Raw genomic sequence first — 15779 nt, forward strand, 5'->3', positions numbered from 1 at the left:
GATCCCCTGGCAACCCACTTCAGTATTCTTGCCTGGGGAATTCCACGGACAGAGGAGCCTGGTGGGCTGTAGTCCGTGGGGTTGCAAAGGAGCTGGACACAACTGAATGACTAAACAACAAACGATACATCTTTCTGACCATTTGAGAACCATCATGCTCTTTTATCCCAAAAGGTTTCAGCACGTTTTTCCTAAGAATAAAGGCATTCAAATATATAACCACAGCAGAATCATCAAAATCAGGACATTTAAAACTGACAGGACACCATTTTCTAATCTACAGAACATTTTCAAATTGTACTAATTAGCCCAGTAATGTTCTTCACACCACTTTTTTTTCCCCACCCAGGTCTAAGATCTAATTGGGCTTCCCTGGTGGCTCAGAACGTAAAGAATCAGCCTGCAATACGGCAGACCTGGGTTCCATCCCTGGGTCAGGAAGATCCCCTGGAGGAGGGCATGGCCACTCACTCCAGGATTCTTGCCTGGAGAAACTCCACGGACAGAGGAGCCTGCTGGGCTACAGCCCGTGGGGTGGCAAAGAGCTGGACATGACTGAGCGACTAAGCACAGCACAAGATCTAATCTGGAAATAGTCTTTTGAATCGTGGAAATGCATTTCTAGCAACTTCTCTGTCACTCATCCCACGTCAGTGCCACCAAAAGTCCCCCTGGAAAAGGGGGCTTCAGCCCAGAGCTGCAGGGCTTCCCTGACCAGTCTGTGAGGGCACTTGTAGGAGACGAAAGAAAAGCTTATTCTGCAAAAGTATTTTCGGCAATCATAGAAAAAGACAATAATGGTAAAAAAAGAAAAAATGGGGTGAAGAAAGTGATGGCAAGTTTAAGTATCTTTAATGCAAAAACAAGGCACTTTTCCTTTCAAGATGACCGTGGAATATTATCCTCTACGATGATGCTCAGCCACAAGCATATGGCAAATGCAGCACTTTACTGGAAGACGAGTGGCAGAAATCTTAAAACAAGGGTGGTGTTTAAGGAGAATGCTGTAGATATCCTACACTTTAAAAAAATATTTTATTTGTTATTCATTTGTTTGGCTGTGTAAGGTCTTAATTGCACAAGTGAATTCCTAGTTACGGCATTCCCAGACAGGCATTGAACCTCCACCCCCTGCATTGGGAGCCCAGTCTTAGCCACTGGACCACAAAGGAAGTCCTAGATATTCTACATTTTAAAGAAAGAAATTAAAGAAATTCAGTCTGTTCCAGATATACATTAAAAAAGTCATCTATAATAAAACAAGTCTTATTTTTTTTTAATTTGCCCAGATACCTTATGCCACAGCACAGCCCACCACGGCTTAGCTTAAGAGAGATTTAAAGCCCGTTAAATTATTACTGTTCAGGAAAGACTTTACGAGTGTCTGTCCTACAAGAAACCTGAGTGTCTCCCAGCATTCAAAGCCACGTCAGGCCAGCCCAAGCTTTCAGATAAAACTGACGCCAGCTCAATATGCTAGACTTTCTTTTATGTGTGTGTGTGTCGGGAAGGGTGTCTGTGCATTTTAAAGGAAGAATTTCACCGTTTAAAAAAAAAAAAAACAACTTTGAAAAGCACAGGCTGTACCAGGCAGAGATGGGGTAAGGTCACAAGATTGTGGGACGCTCCCCCTCTGCTCCTGATTCTGCCTCATCTCACATCCGAGAGGCACTTTCTCTCACTGCCACCCGTTGGCAGCCCGTCCCTGCCAGCCAGGCTCCCGACATGCCAGCGCCCGCTGAGAGTGCGTGGGTGAGAAACCAGCTCCCCTGGGAACCGGTGCCAGGTGGGGCCAGGGCTGCTCCAGGCAGGCTGGGCACCGCCCACCCAACAAAACCAGGGCGCCCCACCCTCCCCGCATGAATGCCGCCCTTCTCCGCCTCCCACTCAGAATCAGGCAGGGAACCTGGCACACCTCGGGGATTGCTGAGATATAAACAGGACTCCAGCCCTTGTCAAAACCTGTGCAAAATTCCAATTGACTTAGAACACTTTCCAAAAGGCACCTATTGTAATAGGGAGGAAAGACCTTCAGGAGACAAAGAGAGACATTAAGCAGCACAGAAACATCATTGAGAGACCGAGGATGGGCAGGCAATTAAGGAGGTCCTGTGAATTACATTTGTTTTCCTAGCTGAAGAGGCACGAGAGGACCTTTCTTCTGAAACATTGGGTCATTCTGATCTACGACTGGTTCAGAGGGTGATTGCCAGTCCCTCCCACACAGACAGGGCGCTCTCAGCGCCAAGTCAGAGTTTCTTCAATGACTTAATAATGTGTGCGACTATAAAAACTGCTTAGCACAGTGAGCTCCTAGGCAGGTGCCGATGGGGACGCTGGGTGAGGGAAGGGCTTGGCCAAAATGTTCGCTTGGGTTTTTCCGTATCGTAAAAAAATTAAGATATTAAACATTAAAAAAATAAAAAAGAAGCAGAGAGGCCAAACTTGTGAATGAAGGTCTCTACGTGTATATGCAAATCTTTTTTGGCCTTGCCTCTGGGTACGTGGGATCTTAGTTCTTGGACCAAGGATCGAAACCATGCCCCTTGCAGCGTAGGCAGAGTCCTAACCACTGGGCCGCCAGGCAAGTCCCTATAAGGTCTTTTTAAAGTGACTTTATGCCACTAGATTCCTTTGACAACAAAATAAACTCATCAGCTCTCTTTATCCAACTACTAGAGTAGTTAGTTACATGACACTTAGAGGAAAAGCAATTAAATGTTGGTTTAAAATATTGTGAATTTGCACTTAAAAAAAAAAAGTAACTCCATAGTCTATTAATAATACTAAAAAGAATTATTCATGTTTTACTAAAGGACATGCTTATGTTCACTATACACACCCTTGACAGCCGCTAAATCCCTGTGTTTGCCTTGGCAGGTCAGGAAACAGATTAACAGCTGTCATGCACAAAAATCTAATCTCTTTAAAAGTATAAAAAAGAAAAATGAAAAGCTAAACTGTAAGCACAGTGTAATGAAGAGCCTTTGGTACTGGGACTGGTCTATAGGAAAGTATGATCTGATGAAGCAAATCTTCTCTTAGACACAACCTTTCAAGACTGGTCCTTAAAGCAAGACCTACAGATCCCGTCTGTCGTCTGTAAAATCTCACTTCAGTCGGAACATCCTTGGGAAGCACCATCAAAATGAGATGGGAGGAAGGGAGACCCAGGCCCCCTGAGGTTTACTGGAGGAAAGAGAATCCACCTTCACATTTCAGCCGTCCTGTTTCCGCCCAGTAACGGATCCACACAGAGCTGGCTGTACTTAAATCTAGGAGGCTGTGTCTGCTCAGAGGATTCTGACTCACCAGACACCCAGATGCTTCGCAAGGCTGGACCCTACAGCAGAGGAGCCAGGAGAGCTTGCTTCAGGGAACACCGGTGGTTTTTTGTCATTCAAAATTTTTTTAAGTCAAAAGCATATTTTTTCACATAATTTTAGATTTTTTAGTTAATATCTGAAATTTTTTAGATCTCAGTTAATTCATCTGTTAGGCTAGATTCTGTCTAAAATTTCCTTAGCTCATTTGTTCTGTAACTTTATTTTATGAAGCCAACAAATGCACTACTCCTATTGAAAATAATTCAGAAGTCTATGTTCTGTTTAAAGATAATAAAGTTTCCTCTTCATATAGTGCATTTGGGTAAAATGTGAAATTCCATCAGACAGGAAGAAATCACCTTTAAGTAAATACGTATTTAACAAGCACATAAGGACTTTACAAATCCTTAGCCTCAAAGAAATTTTCAGAACCAGTACGAACTGGTGTTAGGGGTGCAGAGATTTTAAACCATATTAGAAATTGAACTAAAGACGTCAAAGTTCAATTTTTAAGTTTTATTTCAGTGACATGGAGGATGAAGGATGTCATGCAAAACAAAAAAGAAAGAAAAAAAAAAGAAACTCATTTGGGTCAAATCAATAAAAAAATAATTTTGACCAAAATTAATAGCTTGCCTTGAAAACATAACATGTGTCCTTAAAAGTTTTTAACATCTCTGAAATCCTTATTATCTTCAAACTCACAAAGACAAATGATTCATACAACAAAGGGCCTGCCTACACTTTTTTGGAAAATCCTTCCTGAAACTTGTTTAAACAAGTAAGGGTTGCAGCAGGTTTACATAAAGCTCCCTTCATCAGAGGCTAAATGGAAAACATGGTCAGGATTTTCATCTAAGTGGGCCACATGAAAGCATAACCGGTATTATAGAGCTTTCTGTTTTATTTTACTACCTACAAATAGCAGTCATTTCTTTAAAAAAAAAAAAAAAATTCCAAAATTAACTGTGAAGTCATTAGTTTAGCACTTTTCCCAAGATGATAGGGAAAAAAAACGAGAAAAATATCTTGAAAAGGGGCGTGCAACATTACAAGATTCAGACCTTTTTTTGATACTTTGTTTTATGAAAGTCTTTTACAGTCTTTGATGCTGTTCATTAGACACTTGACCGGAGCCCCCGGCTCTGTGTCTTCTTGCGTATATATTTTCTCTCCCACTTGGTTCCTTCTTCCGTTTCTTCCTCCTTTGCTCGGTCTCTTCTCTGTCTCTCCTTTTTATTCATTCCACCAACACAGGACCCCGGACATGTGCCAGAAATGATGTCTTATGTGTATTCAGATTAACAGAATAGTGACCTTGGAAAAACTCAATAAATATTTGATGGAAATTATGATGATTATGTAATGCTCTTGAAACTTAACTTTCATTAACATGGACTTAAAGTCTATTTGCTTAGCTCCTTACAAGGTTCAAAACTCGCTCCATACATTACCTTGTTTGAGTTTCTTTAAAAGAGCTTAACTAAAAAGAAAAACATCCATGGAGTTTGTTTTTTAAAAAATTGTTTACTGCATCTAAGGAAAATAGCCTACCTTTAAGACTCACTAGACACATGTCAGTGGAAATATCACGTATCATTAGTTACACTCCCGGGGCTGCGGCCTGCATGCACAGAGCTTCCTGGCATACCTCTGCCCCCATTCTGCACGAGTTATTTACACACCTGTCTGGCCTGCTCCTGGAGAGCAAAGTCCCGCATCTCAGCCACTTTCAACTCCTACACGCACCTGACAACAAAGGGCTGTGCACACAGGAGATCTCTAATGCATGTTTGTTTGGTTCAGGAAAGGGGAAGAAAAACAAAGGCGAATCAAAGGCTGGTATTTCCAAAGATCCATCAGGTAGCGCATTTACCTCACCCGAATAGTGGGCAAAAAATGCTTTTCTTTTTCCCTATCAATTTTAGAAAGAAGGCTTCCTCTGAGCCTTCATTTTGTCCTCACCCAGAATCTTCGGAATCAGGGCTCTAATCAAGGCCCACTTCCTCCCCATGCTTACTATTTTCACACAGTTTGTTGGTGAAAGGTGGGGGCGGGGCAGGGAGGGCAACCGGAACACAGATCATTAACTTCAGAAAAGAGTTTGGGGGCCACCCCTGCTCAGCCGCTTCCGGCAGGACAGCCTGTGACTTGGAGCAAGTTAGTTAGACTGGAAGATCACAGCCACCTCCCAGGGCTGGCCTGATGCTTAGGGGAGGAGCCCCCGAGGCTGCAAGCCCCGCTGAGACGAAATCCTCCTGCTGGGTCGCTCTTACAGGGGAGCAGCGACTGCGGTCGTGAAATGATTCTCAGATTTCCCTTTGATTTTTCACTTTGTGGTTTTTGCCCCAATTTATAATCTTGAACTTTGCCCAGTTCCTAATTTTAAGGATATCTTGCAGCAAATTGAGGGTAGAGTGAGAAGCAAAAAAAAAAAAAAGAAGAAGAAATGATGACTGAGTATTAAGTGTGAGGCATTTCAGACTTTTTCAAGTAATTTTAATTCCTAATATTATCTATAAGATCTAAAATAAAATTTGAGACACTTCAAAGAGAGTGATACGTTTTAACTGCATGAAAGACATTTTTTGAAAGGATCAGAAAAATATGTTTCCTTTTCCTGTATTAAGAAGGGATGAGTATTTGACCCTTAAAAATTCAAAGCCAAAATAGGGATTTGTATTTTGAAGTCTGTCCCTATATGAAAACTTACATTCCTTCTGATGTCTGTAAAAATTTTTTTTAAAAAGTCATGTAGAAGTTATCTAGTTATCCACCAAGAAGTGAAAAAATTGAAGTTGTTAGTCTCTCAGCTGTCTGACTCTTTACCACCCCATGTCAAGACTCTGAATTCCAAGCAAAAGCTTAGACCTATGGGCTACAGCCTCCCACTCCTGGGTCATTATCTCCATGAAATCCAGATTTCGCATTCCTGGGGTCTCTGAAGGTCCTGGATCCTCCCCAGCCCAGGGTGTTGGTGGTAAGGTGCCCGTGGCGATGGGGCATGCTGGCATTTTACGAGATGCTGTCTCTCGGAATCCCGGGGTCTGTAGGGCGGTGGTTTCCACATCAGAACCACACCTGCCCATTTTCCCAGGATTGCAAGAGGGAGACAGAGAAAAGCAGAGGGCGGGGAGCAGGGCCCCGGGCACCAAGGCCTCAGGACTCTGCCACTCCTTCCAGAACCTCTGAGAAGTCCGGAAAGACTGGTTGGCTGAGAGTTAGACTCCCCAAGACACACCCAAGCCCTCCTGGGATCCACCCCAAGAAGTCGGCGTGGAGGCATCAGCAGTTTTTGCCCTTCCCAGGACATTTCAGCCACCTGAACAAGAATGAAATGATGCCCATATTTAGAGGAAAAATTAACTACTTGTTGGAAGCTGTTCTGTAGATCTGCCCAGCAATTAGTGGGCTTAACTGCATTCCTCCGCAGACGGAAACTCTACAGGAGTGTGAAGGAAAGAACACAGTGGTTACCAAATACATCCCAGGAATGCAGCAATTTAAAAAGACGTGAAAACTCATTGGATAAAAGCGTTTACAAGGAGAAGAGATGTGAAAAGTTTGATCTTTTCTTGAGCCATGGTGGTATACTGGACTCAAAGGCAGCTTAACTACTAACTCGCTGTGTGACCCAGGCCAAGTCGTCTAACTACGTTATCCTCAGTTTTCCATCTGTGAAATGGGAAGTTTGTCGTGAGGCTTGAGATAACAATATCGTGGGTGTTTGCCCTGTGATGATGTAACTATTATTAACCACGGGTCTGATATTTGTATCAAATATATTACTTAAACTTAGTCACTATGTAAGTGGTATCATCTGCCTTATATTAAGCGACACTGAATCTCACTTTGCCATCCTTTCCCAGAAAAACATTTGGAATGACCATTCTATGAGTCACCCACCCCTGAGCCTGTTTTCTCAGATTCTCCCCTGCCTCTCCGATCCAACTCTGAGCTGAAGCTGCCACTCCATCATATCCACCTCCTGTCCCACTGCCACCAAACTGGACCAGACTTTCATCACTGCCCCCCTTCGCTGGTACAACTGCTTCCTTAAGGCACCCCCCCCCCCCCCCCCAAACAGTGCTGCCGTGAAAACAGTCCTAGAGCGCTCTGGGACAGTCTCATCTCTCTGCTCCTTCAACGGAGATCTTGACTGGCTTGGATGAAACCTGAAGTGGGTCTCCTGTGCCTACCCAAACCTCTCCACCACGGAGTCAAGCTCTCCCAGGCTCTGTCCCAGCAGAGCCTCCTCCTTATCTCTTTACTATTTCCCCACTTCAGCAAATGCTCCATCAGGAGACCACCACTCTCTAGCCCTTGAACTTGCTCCCGGTTTTCCACCTCTCACATTTTTCTCCTGTTCTTCCCTCCCGCTGGAGCACTCTCTGCCCACCTGTCTTTACCAGCTGAAATTCCCCAAAGTCCAATTCAACCACTGCCTTTATAATGAAGTCTTCCAAGTGCCGCCAATATAGATATTATCGTGTCCCTTGTGAAGCCTGAGTCACCGGCGCCCCTCCGGTGTAACAGGGTACTTATGTCCTTATCTTCCCGTAAGGAGCATCTGCTCCCTTCCAGAAGTCCTTGTATCTCCACCTTTGAATCTGCCGGACACCTAACACACAGCAGATGCCCAGGAAGTATTGGCTGAGGGGACAAATACATGCACTCGAGCTTTCATCCTGGAAGGACAGGGCTGTCCAGTCTCCTACACTTCAGCTCCCGGCCTGAAGGTACAAGAGAGCAGAGGGCAGGCGGATGAGCCCTGAGTGGACCCTGGGATTCGGGGCAAGTCTTAATCTCTTTATCTCTCAAGTGGGAAAGTGAGGTTTATGTCCTCCCCAGCATCCCCTTCCCACTCTAAAATTAAATGTAAATATGCCTGTTTCATCTCATGCTAAGAAACAGGCTTCTTTTAAAAGGTAGTTTAAAATAGGTATCAAAGAGGGAGGCTTCCCTTCCCTCAGACAGTAAAGAATCCGCCTGCAATGCCTGGAGAACCCCATGGACAGAGGAGCCTGGCAGACTCCAGTCCCTGGGGTCGCAAAGAGTCAGTCAGAACAGAGCGACTGAGCACAGCAGAGCAGTGACCACACACGTTCTGGTTTGGAAATCGCTGAGTTCTGGAGAAAAGCATTACCATTTTATGCACATATTTCTGTGGCTTAGTGAGTGTGAAGTGAAAATCGCTCAGACGTGTCCGACTCTTTGCAACGCCATGGACTATACAGTCCATGGAATTCCCCAGGCCAGATGGAGTGGGTAGCTGTTCCCTTCTCCAAGGGATCTTCCCAACCCAGGGATTGAACCCAGGTCTCCCGCATTGCAGGCGGATTCTTTACCAGTTGAGACACAAGGGAAACCCTTAGTGACTGTATTTGGCTGGTAATCCTCCTACAAATTCCACACTTTCATCAGCAGAAGATCTAACTGGAGGACTTGGTTACTTGGCCACCAAATTTCACTACAGATTTGTGATTTCTACAGGAAAACGACTAGAGTAATTCTGCCTTCATTGAAAATAGTAACGTCCTACACAGGAAAAATCCAAAGTTTAAATTTTCAAAAATAAACCTCTTTAATTATTAAGCATGTGATATGCACTAAACTTGAAAATATTAAGTTAGAGCAGCAGAAGTAAATAAAATTGTTGCAGATTCCATGCAGTCTAAAACAAAGATGAAAAAGACAACGAGGGAAGAAGGGATTGTCAGAGTGAGCACCATCAGGTCCTAAACAGTGACAAGTGTTACTAAGAAAAGGACCGACAAAGGGAAGAGACTGTAAAGCCACTGTCAAAGGAAAAATAAGATTTGGGCTCTGTTCATACTCAAATCAATGTATTTAGGAAAGGGCTACATGCAAACATTGATCATGCAAAAAAAAAATCACCAATCCAATTCAGTCAATAAAGTGGGAGCTTCAGAAACAAAGGAGTTTAGATTCAACCAGTCGCTCTCATGCTGGTTTTTTTGGGGCGCTTCTTGTTTTTCTTTCGTTTTTTTTACTTTAAAAACAAAGCACCTCAATTTAGAAAAACTTCCGGTCAGAAAAGTGCTTTTTAAATCCTTCCTCAACATTCATCTGGCGGAGGGCAGGTGGGTGAGAGATGGCATCTTGCTTCTGCAAAGTCCCTGCCAGGGACTAATAAACTCCCTCGACACAAGACCACCCAAAAAAAAAAAAAAAAAAGCCCTGGAAAACAGGTGCGGTGTGTGCAGGGACCCGCTGTAGTCGGTCGCGATTTTAGTAAAATGCAGACCTTGGCTTCTGTGGGCTTTTGTGTGTGGCTAATAATGCTTGGCCTCTAAGGGCAACAGCACCCGCCAGGCAGCAGCAGGCCAGGGGAAACTCCAGTCCCTGGATCCACGTAGACCCCCGGCCACAGGCCGACTGAGGTCCCCCACTCAGCCCCTCAGCCCCCTGCTGCCCCTCGGCGGGCAGCTCCAACAGCAAAGAGCAGAAAAACCACCTCCCTCCAAGTTAGGTCATTTTTCACTTGAGTCAGTTTTCCCTTCCCGCAGAGATGTAAAACTTGAGATTTACAAACAGCCTTCGAGTTGGAAAAACCAAACACACAAAAATGATGCTCTACTATGTGAAAACACTGAACCTCGAGGAAATTTAAGGTTTCAGTGAAGAATTCTTAAAAACCAGGTGTCTTTTTATGCAGTTCATTAACCAAGATACTAATTACAAATTTACTTCTACAAGAAACCAAGGGAGTGAAATAGTCCATTAACAAAAACGCGTGTTGTCAATTTAAAACATAGAATAACAGGAGCATTAAAAAAAGAAGAAAAACAACTTGGTTCATAAAATGCAGGAAAGAAGTGGCCTTGCTAATTCTGACTTGGGTTTAAATGGCTTTAAAAGCATGGATGGATTTAAAAGCATGTGCTTCCCAAACACTGGACGACTTGGAGGGAGAAGTAAAGTTTCGGATTTAAATGGCTGGCCAAGTTTTCAAACTAACTTAAAAACCAAAGTGAAAATGAGCAAAAGTTTCTTCCCAGCCTCCCGAGTGGCTTGGCACATTCTTCCTGGAAACCCCCAGGCGCATTTTGCTCATTAAAGAAAGAGCTGCATCCAATCTTTTAAAAGAAAATTAGTAAGAAAAGAAAGAGCGCCAAGATTGAGACGGTTCTTTGGTCACTCAAAAAGGGCAAATAAAATTTCAAGATGCTCCGGGAAGATAAAGAAATGAATAAATCGAAGCCGAAAGCACGTTGCAACTGGAGTCCGTCCCGCCTCCAAAACTGCTGGCAAAACAAAACCCCCGGGAGTGGTTTCAATTTGCTCCTCCCCAGCCTAAGGCCACAAGGCAAGGTCGGCAAAGTCCTGGAACCCAGGCCTCTTTCCCCCAAAGCCCTACAAGGCAAGGACTTGCAGGGGGCGGAAAGGCGAGTGAGGGCCGAGAAATTCTCACGATTCACGTGGGCGACCCCGGCTCCAGGAGCCGGGTAAATGTAGGTTTGTTATCTTTCTCCGCCCCCACCCGAGTGACCCCCTCGCTGATTTCCCCGCTGACTCGGAGGCAGACCTGGCCCTCTTCCCACGGCCCTCCCCGGGGCACCCGGACCAGAGCACCCCCGGCGTGGCGGGTCGGCGGGCGTGGGACGCGGCGCCCCGGCTCCGAGCGCAGGAGTCTGCGCCCGCCCCCCGCCACCGAAGTTGTTTCTCCGGTGCATTTTAAAAACCAGGAAACAAAGGGCGCAGGCGCGGAGCCACAGGTGTGCTCCCCGGCCGGGGCAGCGGCGCGGCCGATTCGCGCTGGGGGGCCGAGAGGCGCGGAAACAGGTCGCCGCCCCCGCCAGGAAACTCGGTCTAGGTAGCAGGAGAGGCCGATGAGGCGGAGCTTTCTCGACCCGGGACCCCGAGCGACCGGGACGCGCAGCCTCTACACAAAAGCTCCCCGGGTGGCCGAGCTGCTCCGGGGGCCGCTCCGGACGGGGTCTCGGGGTGACCACGAGTTGGCGATGAGCAGTAGCGCCCGCCGAGTCCACCACCCCGGCCAGCCCGTAGGCCGGAGCCCCCGCTTCTATACTGATTTACTTTTGGTTACAGTTAGAGAAGCTGGCTTTGGGGGTCGCAGCCCGGTCCTCCTGACCACCCATCTGCGGCCCTAGACTAAGGCGACGCCGCGCTAGGGATAGTCCCGGGGGGCAGCCGGGGCCCCGGCGCCCCGCCGGCACCCTCGCCGGCCGGCCGCGGGAGCGTAGGAGCGGCTCCCTTCCCCGGGCGCACGCGCCCACCCTGGTCGGCGCTGCGCGCGCTGGACAGCCGATCCGGCCCCAGCGCGAGCGAGAAATGTGCACAGGACCTCGGACTGACCGACCGTCCCATTTCGGGACCTGAGTTTCCGCGTCGGTCACTGGTCCCTCCCGGTCCCAGGGTACCAGGGGAGGGTGGTGACCCCTGCCCGCGCACCCGCGCGCCCTGGGCCGACCCGGTACCCACCCGTAGCCGTCCGAGTTCTGGTCGGTGACCGTGCAGCGCCGCGAGTAGTACATCCTGCTGGTGCCCCCGCCGCCGCCGCCGCCGCCCCCGCCGACCCCGCCGCAGGTCATCTCGTAGCGCAGGTCTGGGCCGGACTCGGCGCGGGTCATGCGGCCCAGCGTGTTGATGCGCGGGTGCGAGCCTCCGTTGCAGCTCATGTCGGCGGGTACTCGGAGTGCCGCTCAGCGCCGGGGCGGACGCGAGGGCCGGCCGGCTCGGAGAGGGCGAGGGGCTCCCGGGAGAGGCCCCACGCCGGGGCTGAACCGGGGACGCAGAAGGATCGCGAGGACGCGCCTCTCCACTGGGGCCGGCCCGGCCGCAGCGAGCGCGGCAAGCGGGCGGGGGTCGGGCGCCGGGGACGGGCCGGGAGCGGGAGCTGCGGCTCGCAGCGCGGCGCGGGCGCAGAGGAGCCGGGTCGCGGGCGGGTGGTGGTGTTGGTCGGCGGGGGCGCGAGTCTCCTCCCCGCTGGCGCCGGGCGCCGAAGCCACACCTGGCCGGTTTCTTCCCAGGGCGGGGTGCGGCCGCCGCGCCTCCCCGCCCCCCCGCGGGTGTCACCGACGCGCCCCGGCCGCCCCTCCCCACCTGCGCCGCCGGTCCGCGGCTCCGCCCTGCGCGCCGGGCCTGAGTAACTCGACAGGGCGGGGGCCCGGGACCCGAGCGCCCCGGGCGCGCGGCGGGCCGAGGGCAGGGCGTGCGCGCCGCCCCGAGCTGGAGTGGCGGGGAGGGAGACACCGCCCCCCGCCCCCCGCTTTTTTTTGAGGATTTTACGGCCCCCGGGGCGGAAATAAGCTGAAAAATAAAAGTCATTCTATTGCACAGTTACTTATTAAACATTTACTTTTGATTATCCCTGGAAACGGTGCGGGCTAGGACCTATTGAGGAGAGAACGCGTAGATGATGAGGTTGTTTGGAGGCTTTTTAAAAATTTTCTTTTAGTCTGGTAATTCAAAATATTGAAGAAGTCCATTTTCCGACGCGTGAAACAAGTCCTTAGCCAGAATCACTGCTTTCCGGGGAAGTGTTCACCGTAAATAACTAATTTCTTTGGTATGATGATAAAAAGGAAAACACTACGGTTTCCATAGGGCACCATGAAACTATAAACTGCAGTTTCTTTCATTCTGCCTGATGATGATCAGTCATCTTAAACGAGAAACTGCAAAGATTGCCACCCTGAGACCGTTTCCAAATTTTATAAAAGAACTCGGGGACCACTCCTGTCTTGCGCGCCCCTGGGCAGCAGCTCCCTGGACCCATCCTTTTAGAAACAGCTTTTCCCACAAGCCAGGGAGCTTCAGCCTCCCTGAGAGCAGCAGAGAACCCTGGACAGAGATTGTCCACTGGCTACAGATGAGTCAGGCGGAACATTCCAGCGACTTGATCTAGGGCCCCGCCCAGTTAGTGCCTGAGTGTGACCCACACCGCGGTCTCTGTCACACCGTCCATAAAAAGCTGTTTTTATACTTCGGAAACAGTGTTCAGTTACTCTGTAATAAACACCATTTAAAGATCTTTATAATAAATACTTGTCATCTCTCTAAACAATGACAGTTAACTCATCTTCTTATACAATATATTTCTGCAGTGTTTATCAACTGAAAAGAACAAAAATCAAAGTGTATTTGTATGTATATGTATAAACAAACTATATTTGTATGTATATGTATTAACTTAAAAGAACAAAAATCAAACTATCTTTGTATGTATATTTGCATGTTGTAAAGAGAATGGAAGTTCTCTAAAGATTCCATTTTATAGCACTCTCAATTTCCCCTCAATTTTTAGGCACAAATCTCGGACAGCATATCCTTCTTCTCCACCATGAACTGCAGAGTTCACCAGCCCAAGTCCAAGCAGTTAAAGATATCATGAGATAAAAGTTTACCAGTTAGCACACTCAGCAATTCCCAACATTTTCTCAATTTCCTCTTCTAATAAAGGCAAATGTGATAGTGTTCAAAAGATTTCACAAACACAGATATATAGACAACAACGTTCCCCTGGAGAAGGAAATTGCAACCTGCTCCAGTATTCTTGCCTGGAAAAGTCCATGGACAGTGAAGCCTGGCAGACTACAGTCCATGGGGTCGCAAAAGAGTCAGACACAACTGAGTGAGCACACACACACAGTGACAAGAACAGTGTTTCTTCTGAAACTGAATCAGTGGCTGGAAGTCAGCATCAGTACAAGTGGCTGATATCCATGGGTGGGAGGGGAGAAACCTTTCCAGGGTATCAGTCCATAATGTGTAGTAAGAAGGTCACAGTAGAAGTCTCCTTAACCACAACACTCATCTGTGAACCAGCTCCCAGTGTGGTGAAAGCTCTGCTCAACTGGGGGAGGGAGGCAGGGTAGTGGAGGGGGGTCCCTCTCAGAATTCACACTGGGTAGTCCATGGCACAGTGGTGAAGAACCCGCCTGCCAAAGCAGGAGACACAAGAGATGTGGGTTCAATCCCTGGATGGGCAAGGTCGCCTGGAGGAGGCCATGGCAACCCACTCCAGTGTTCGTGCCTAGAGAATCCCATGGACAGAGGAGCCTGGGGGGCTACAGTCCATGGGGTAACAGTCAGACCCAACTGAGCGTGTACACACACACAGAGTCTGGACCCAGTGTCACCCAGACTCGCAGAGCAGCCCAGCAGTCACACAGGGCTGGCTGCCCGTTGCGTCCTGGCTCACCTGACTGCCTCCTGCGTTCCTTCTGATGTTCCCAAGAATGCCACTGATGGCCAGGTGGCCAAACATGCCGGGCCTGGGAAGACAATGATGTTCATTTACCTTTCTCTAGGGAAGACAGGAGGAGGAAATAAAAGATGGACGTGACCAGTGGAGCCAGACATGCACACATTTGTTGTCTAAATGGGCTGTCTCACGGGAGGCTCACAGTGAAGGCTGGGGGTCAGAAGACCACCCTCCTGATCTGAGGGCTCCAATTTACTTGGTAACAACTCTGTCTCCTCAGGTGCCAGGGGGAATTAACACCTGCCCTCCAACTTTCCAGACCTACGTATGTGGGTGTTCAGTCGCTCAGTTGTGTCCGAATCTTTGCAACCCTATGGACTGTAGCCTACCAGGCTCCTCTGTCCATGGGATTCTCCAGGCAAGAATACTGGAGTGGGTTGCCATTTTCTCCTCCAGGGGATCTTCCCAACCCAGGGATGGAACCCACGTCTCCTGCATCTCCTGCATTGGCAGCGCAGAATCTTAACCACTGAGCTACCTGGGAAGCCCTTCCAGACCTACAGTGAGGATCAAAGGAGAGATTAAAATATGTGAACATTCTTGAAAAACATAGAAAGCGAAGGTAACACTCATTAAACCAAAAGCTCTTCACTGGATATGAAATTTTACTATGTGAAACTTTAGTCCTCTCTTTACCCCACATGTGACTCAGTAAAACTCCCTCTTGGAGACATTTAGCATTCATTTAAAAAACCAGGGCTTCCCTGGTGGTTCAGATGTAAAGAATCCACCTGCAATGCAGGAGTCACAAGAGATGCGGGTTCAATCCAGGGAAGATCCCCTGGAGAAGGGAATGGCAACCCACTGCAGTATTCTTGCCTGGAGAATCCCATGGACAGCGGAGCCTGAGGGGTTACAGTCTATGGGGTGGCAAAGAGTCGGACACGACTGAGAGACTGACATGAACACACACACACACACACACACACATACACATTTAGAAAGCAGTTATGAAGCATCTACTGTAGGCTCACTGCTGGTCACTCACGGTAGGATTTCATCTGCAGCAGGAAAACAAATAATTGCAATACAATATTAGGTCTGCTGTTACATGGTATGTCTTCAGAATTTCTGGGGCACAGGAAAGGGGTTAAAAAGTAGCTTTTTTTCTTACAACTAGGTTGCTGAAGTTTAGAATCCAATGTCTGGCACAGTCCTCACTAGCTGACCTGAGTAAGGTCAGCTATTTTTTCCCTTCCACT

At 47.9% G+C, this 15779-nt stretch overlaps 1 protein-coding gene across 2 annotated transcripts in view; it reads right to left on the minus strand.

The window, feature by feature from the left end:
* DSP (desmoplakin) overlaps nucleotides 1–12106 on the minus strand; it is a 43840-nt gene extending 31734 nt beyond the window's left edge. The window contains exon 1 of one of the 2 annotated variants that reach the window (XM_061147666.1): nucleotides 11793–12106. In XM_061147666.1, the coding sequence (XP_061003649.1) occupies nucleotides 11793–11989 (197 nt within the window). In that variant the 5' untranslated portion in view covers nucleotides 11990–12106. The remainder of the gene's footprint in view (nucleotides 1–11792) is intronic. The other variant, XM_061147667.1, reaches the window with a different exon arrangement.
* Between the last annotated feature and the right edge of the window lie 3673 nt (nucleotides 12107–15779).

Source organism: Dama dama, chromosome 7 (genome assembly GCF_033118175.1).
Source record: "Dama dama isolate Ldn47 chromosome 7, ASM3311817v1, whole genome shotgun sequence".
NCBI classification, from domain to species: Eukaryota; Metazoa; Chordata; class Mammalia; order Artiodactyla; family Cervidae; genus Dama; species Dama dama.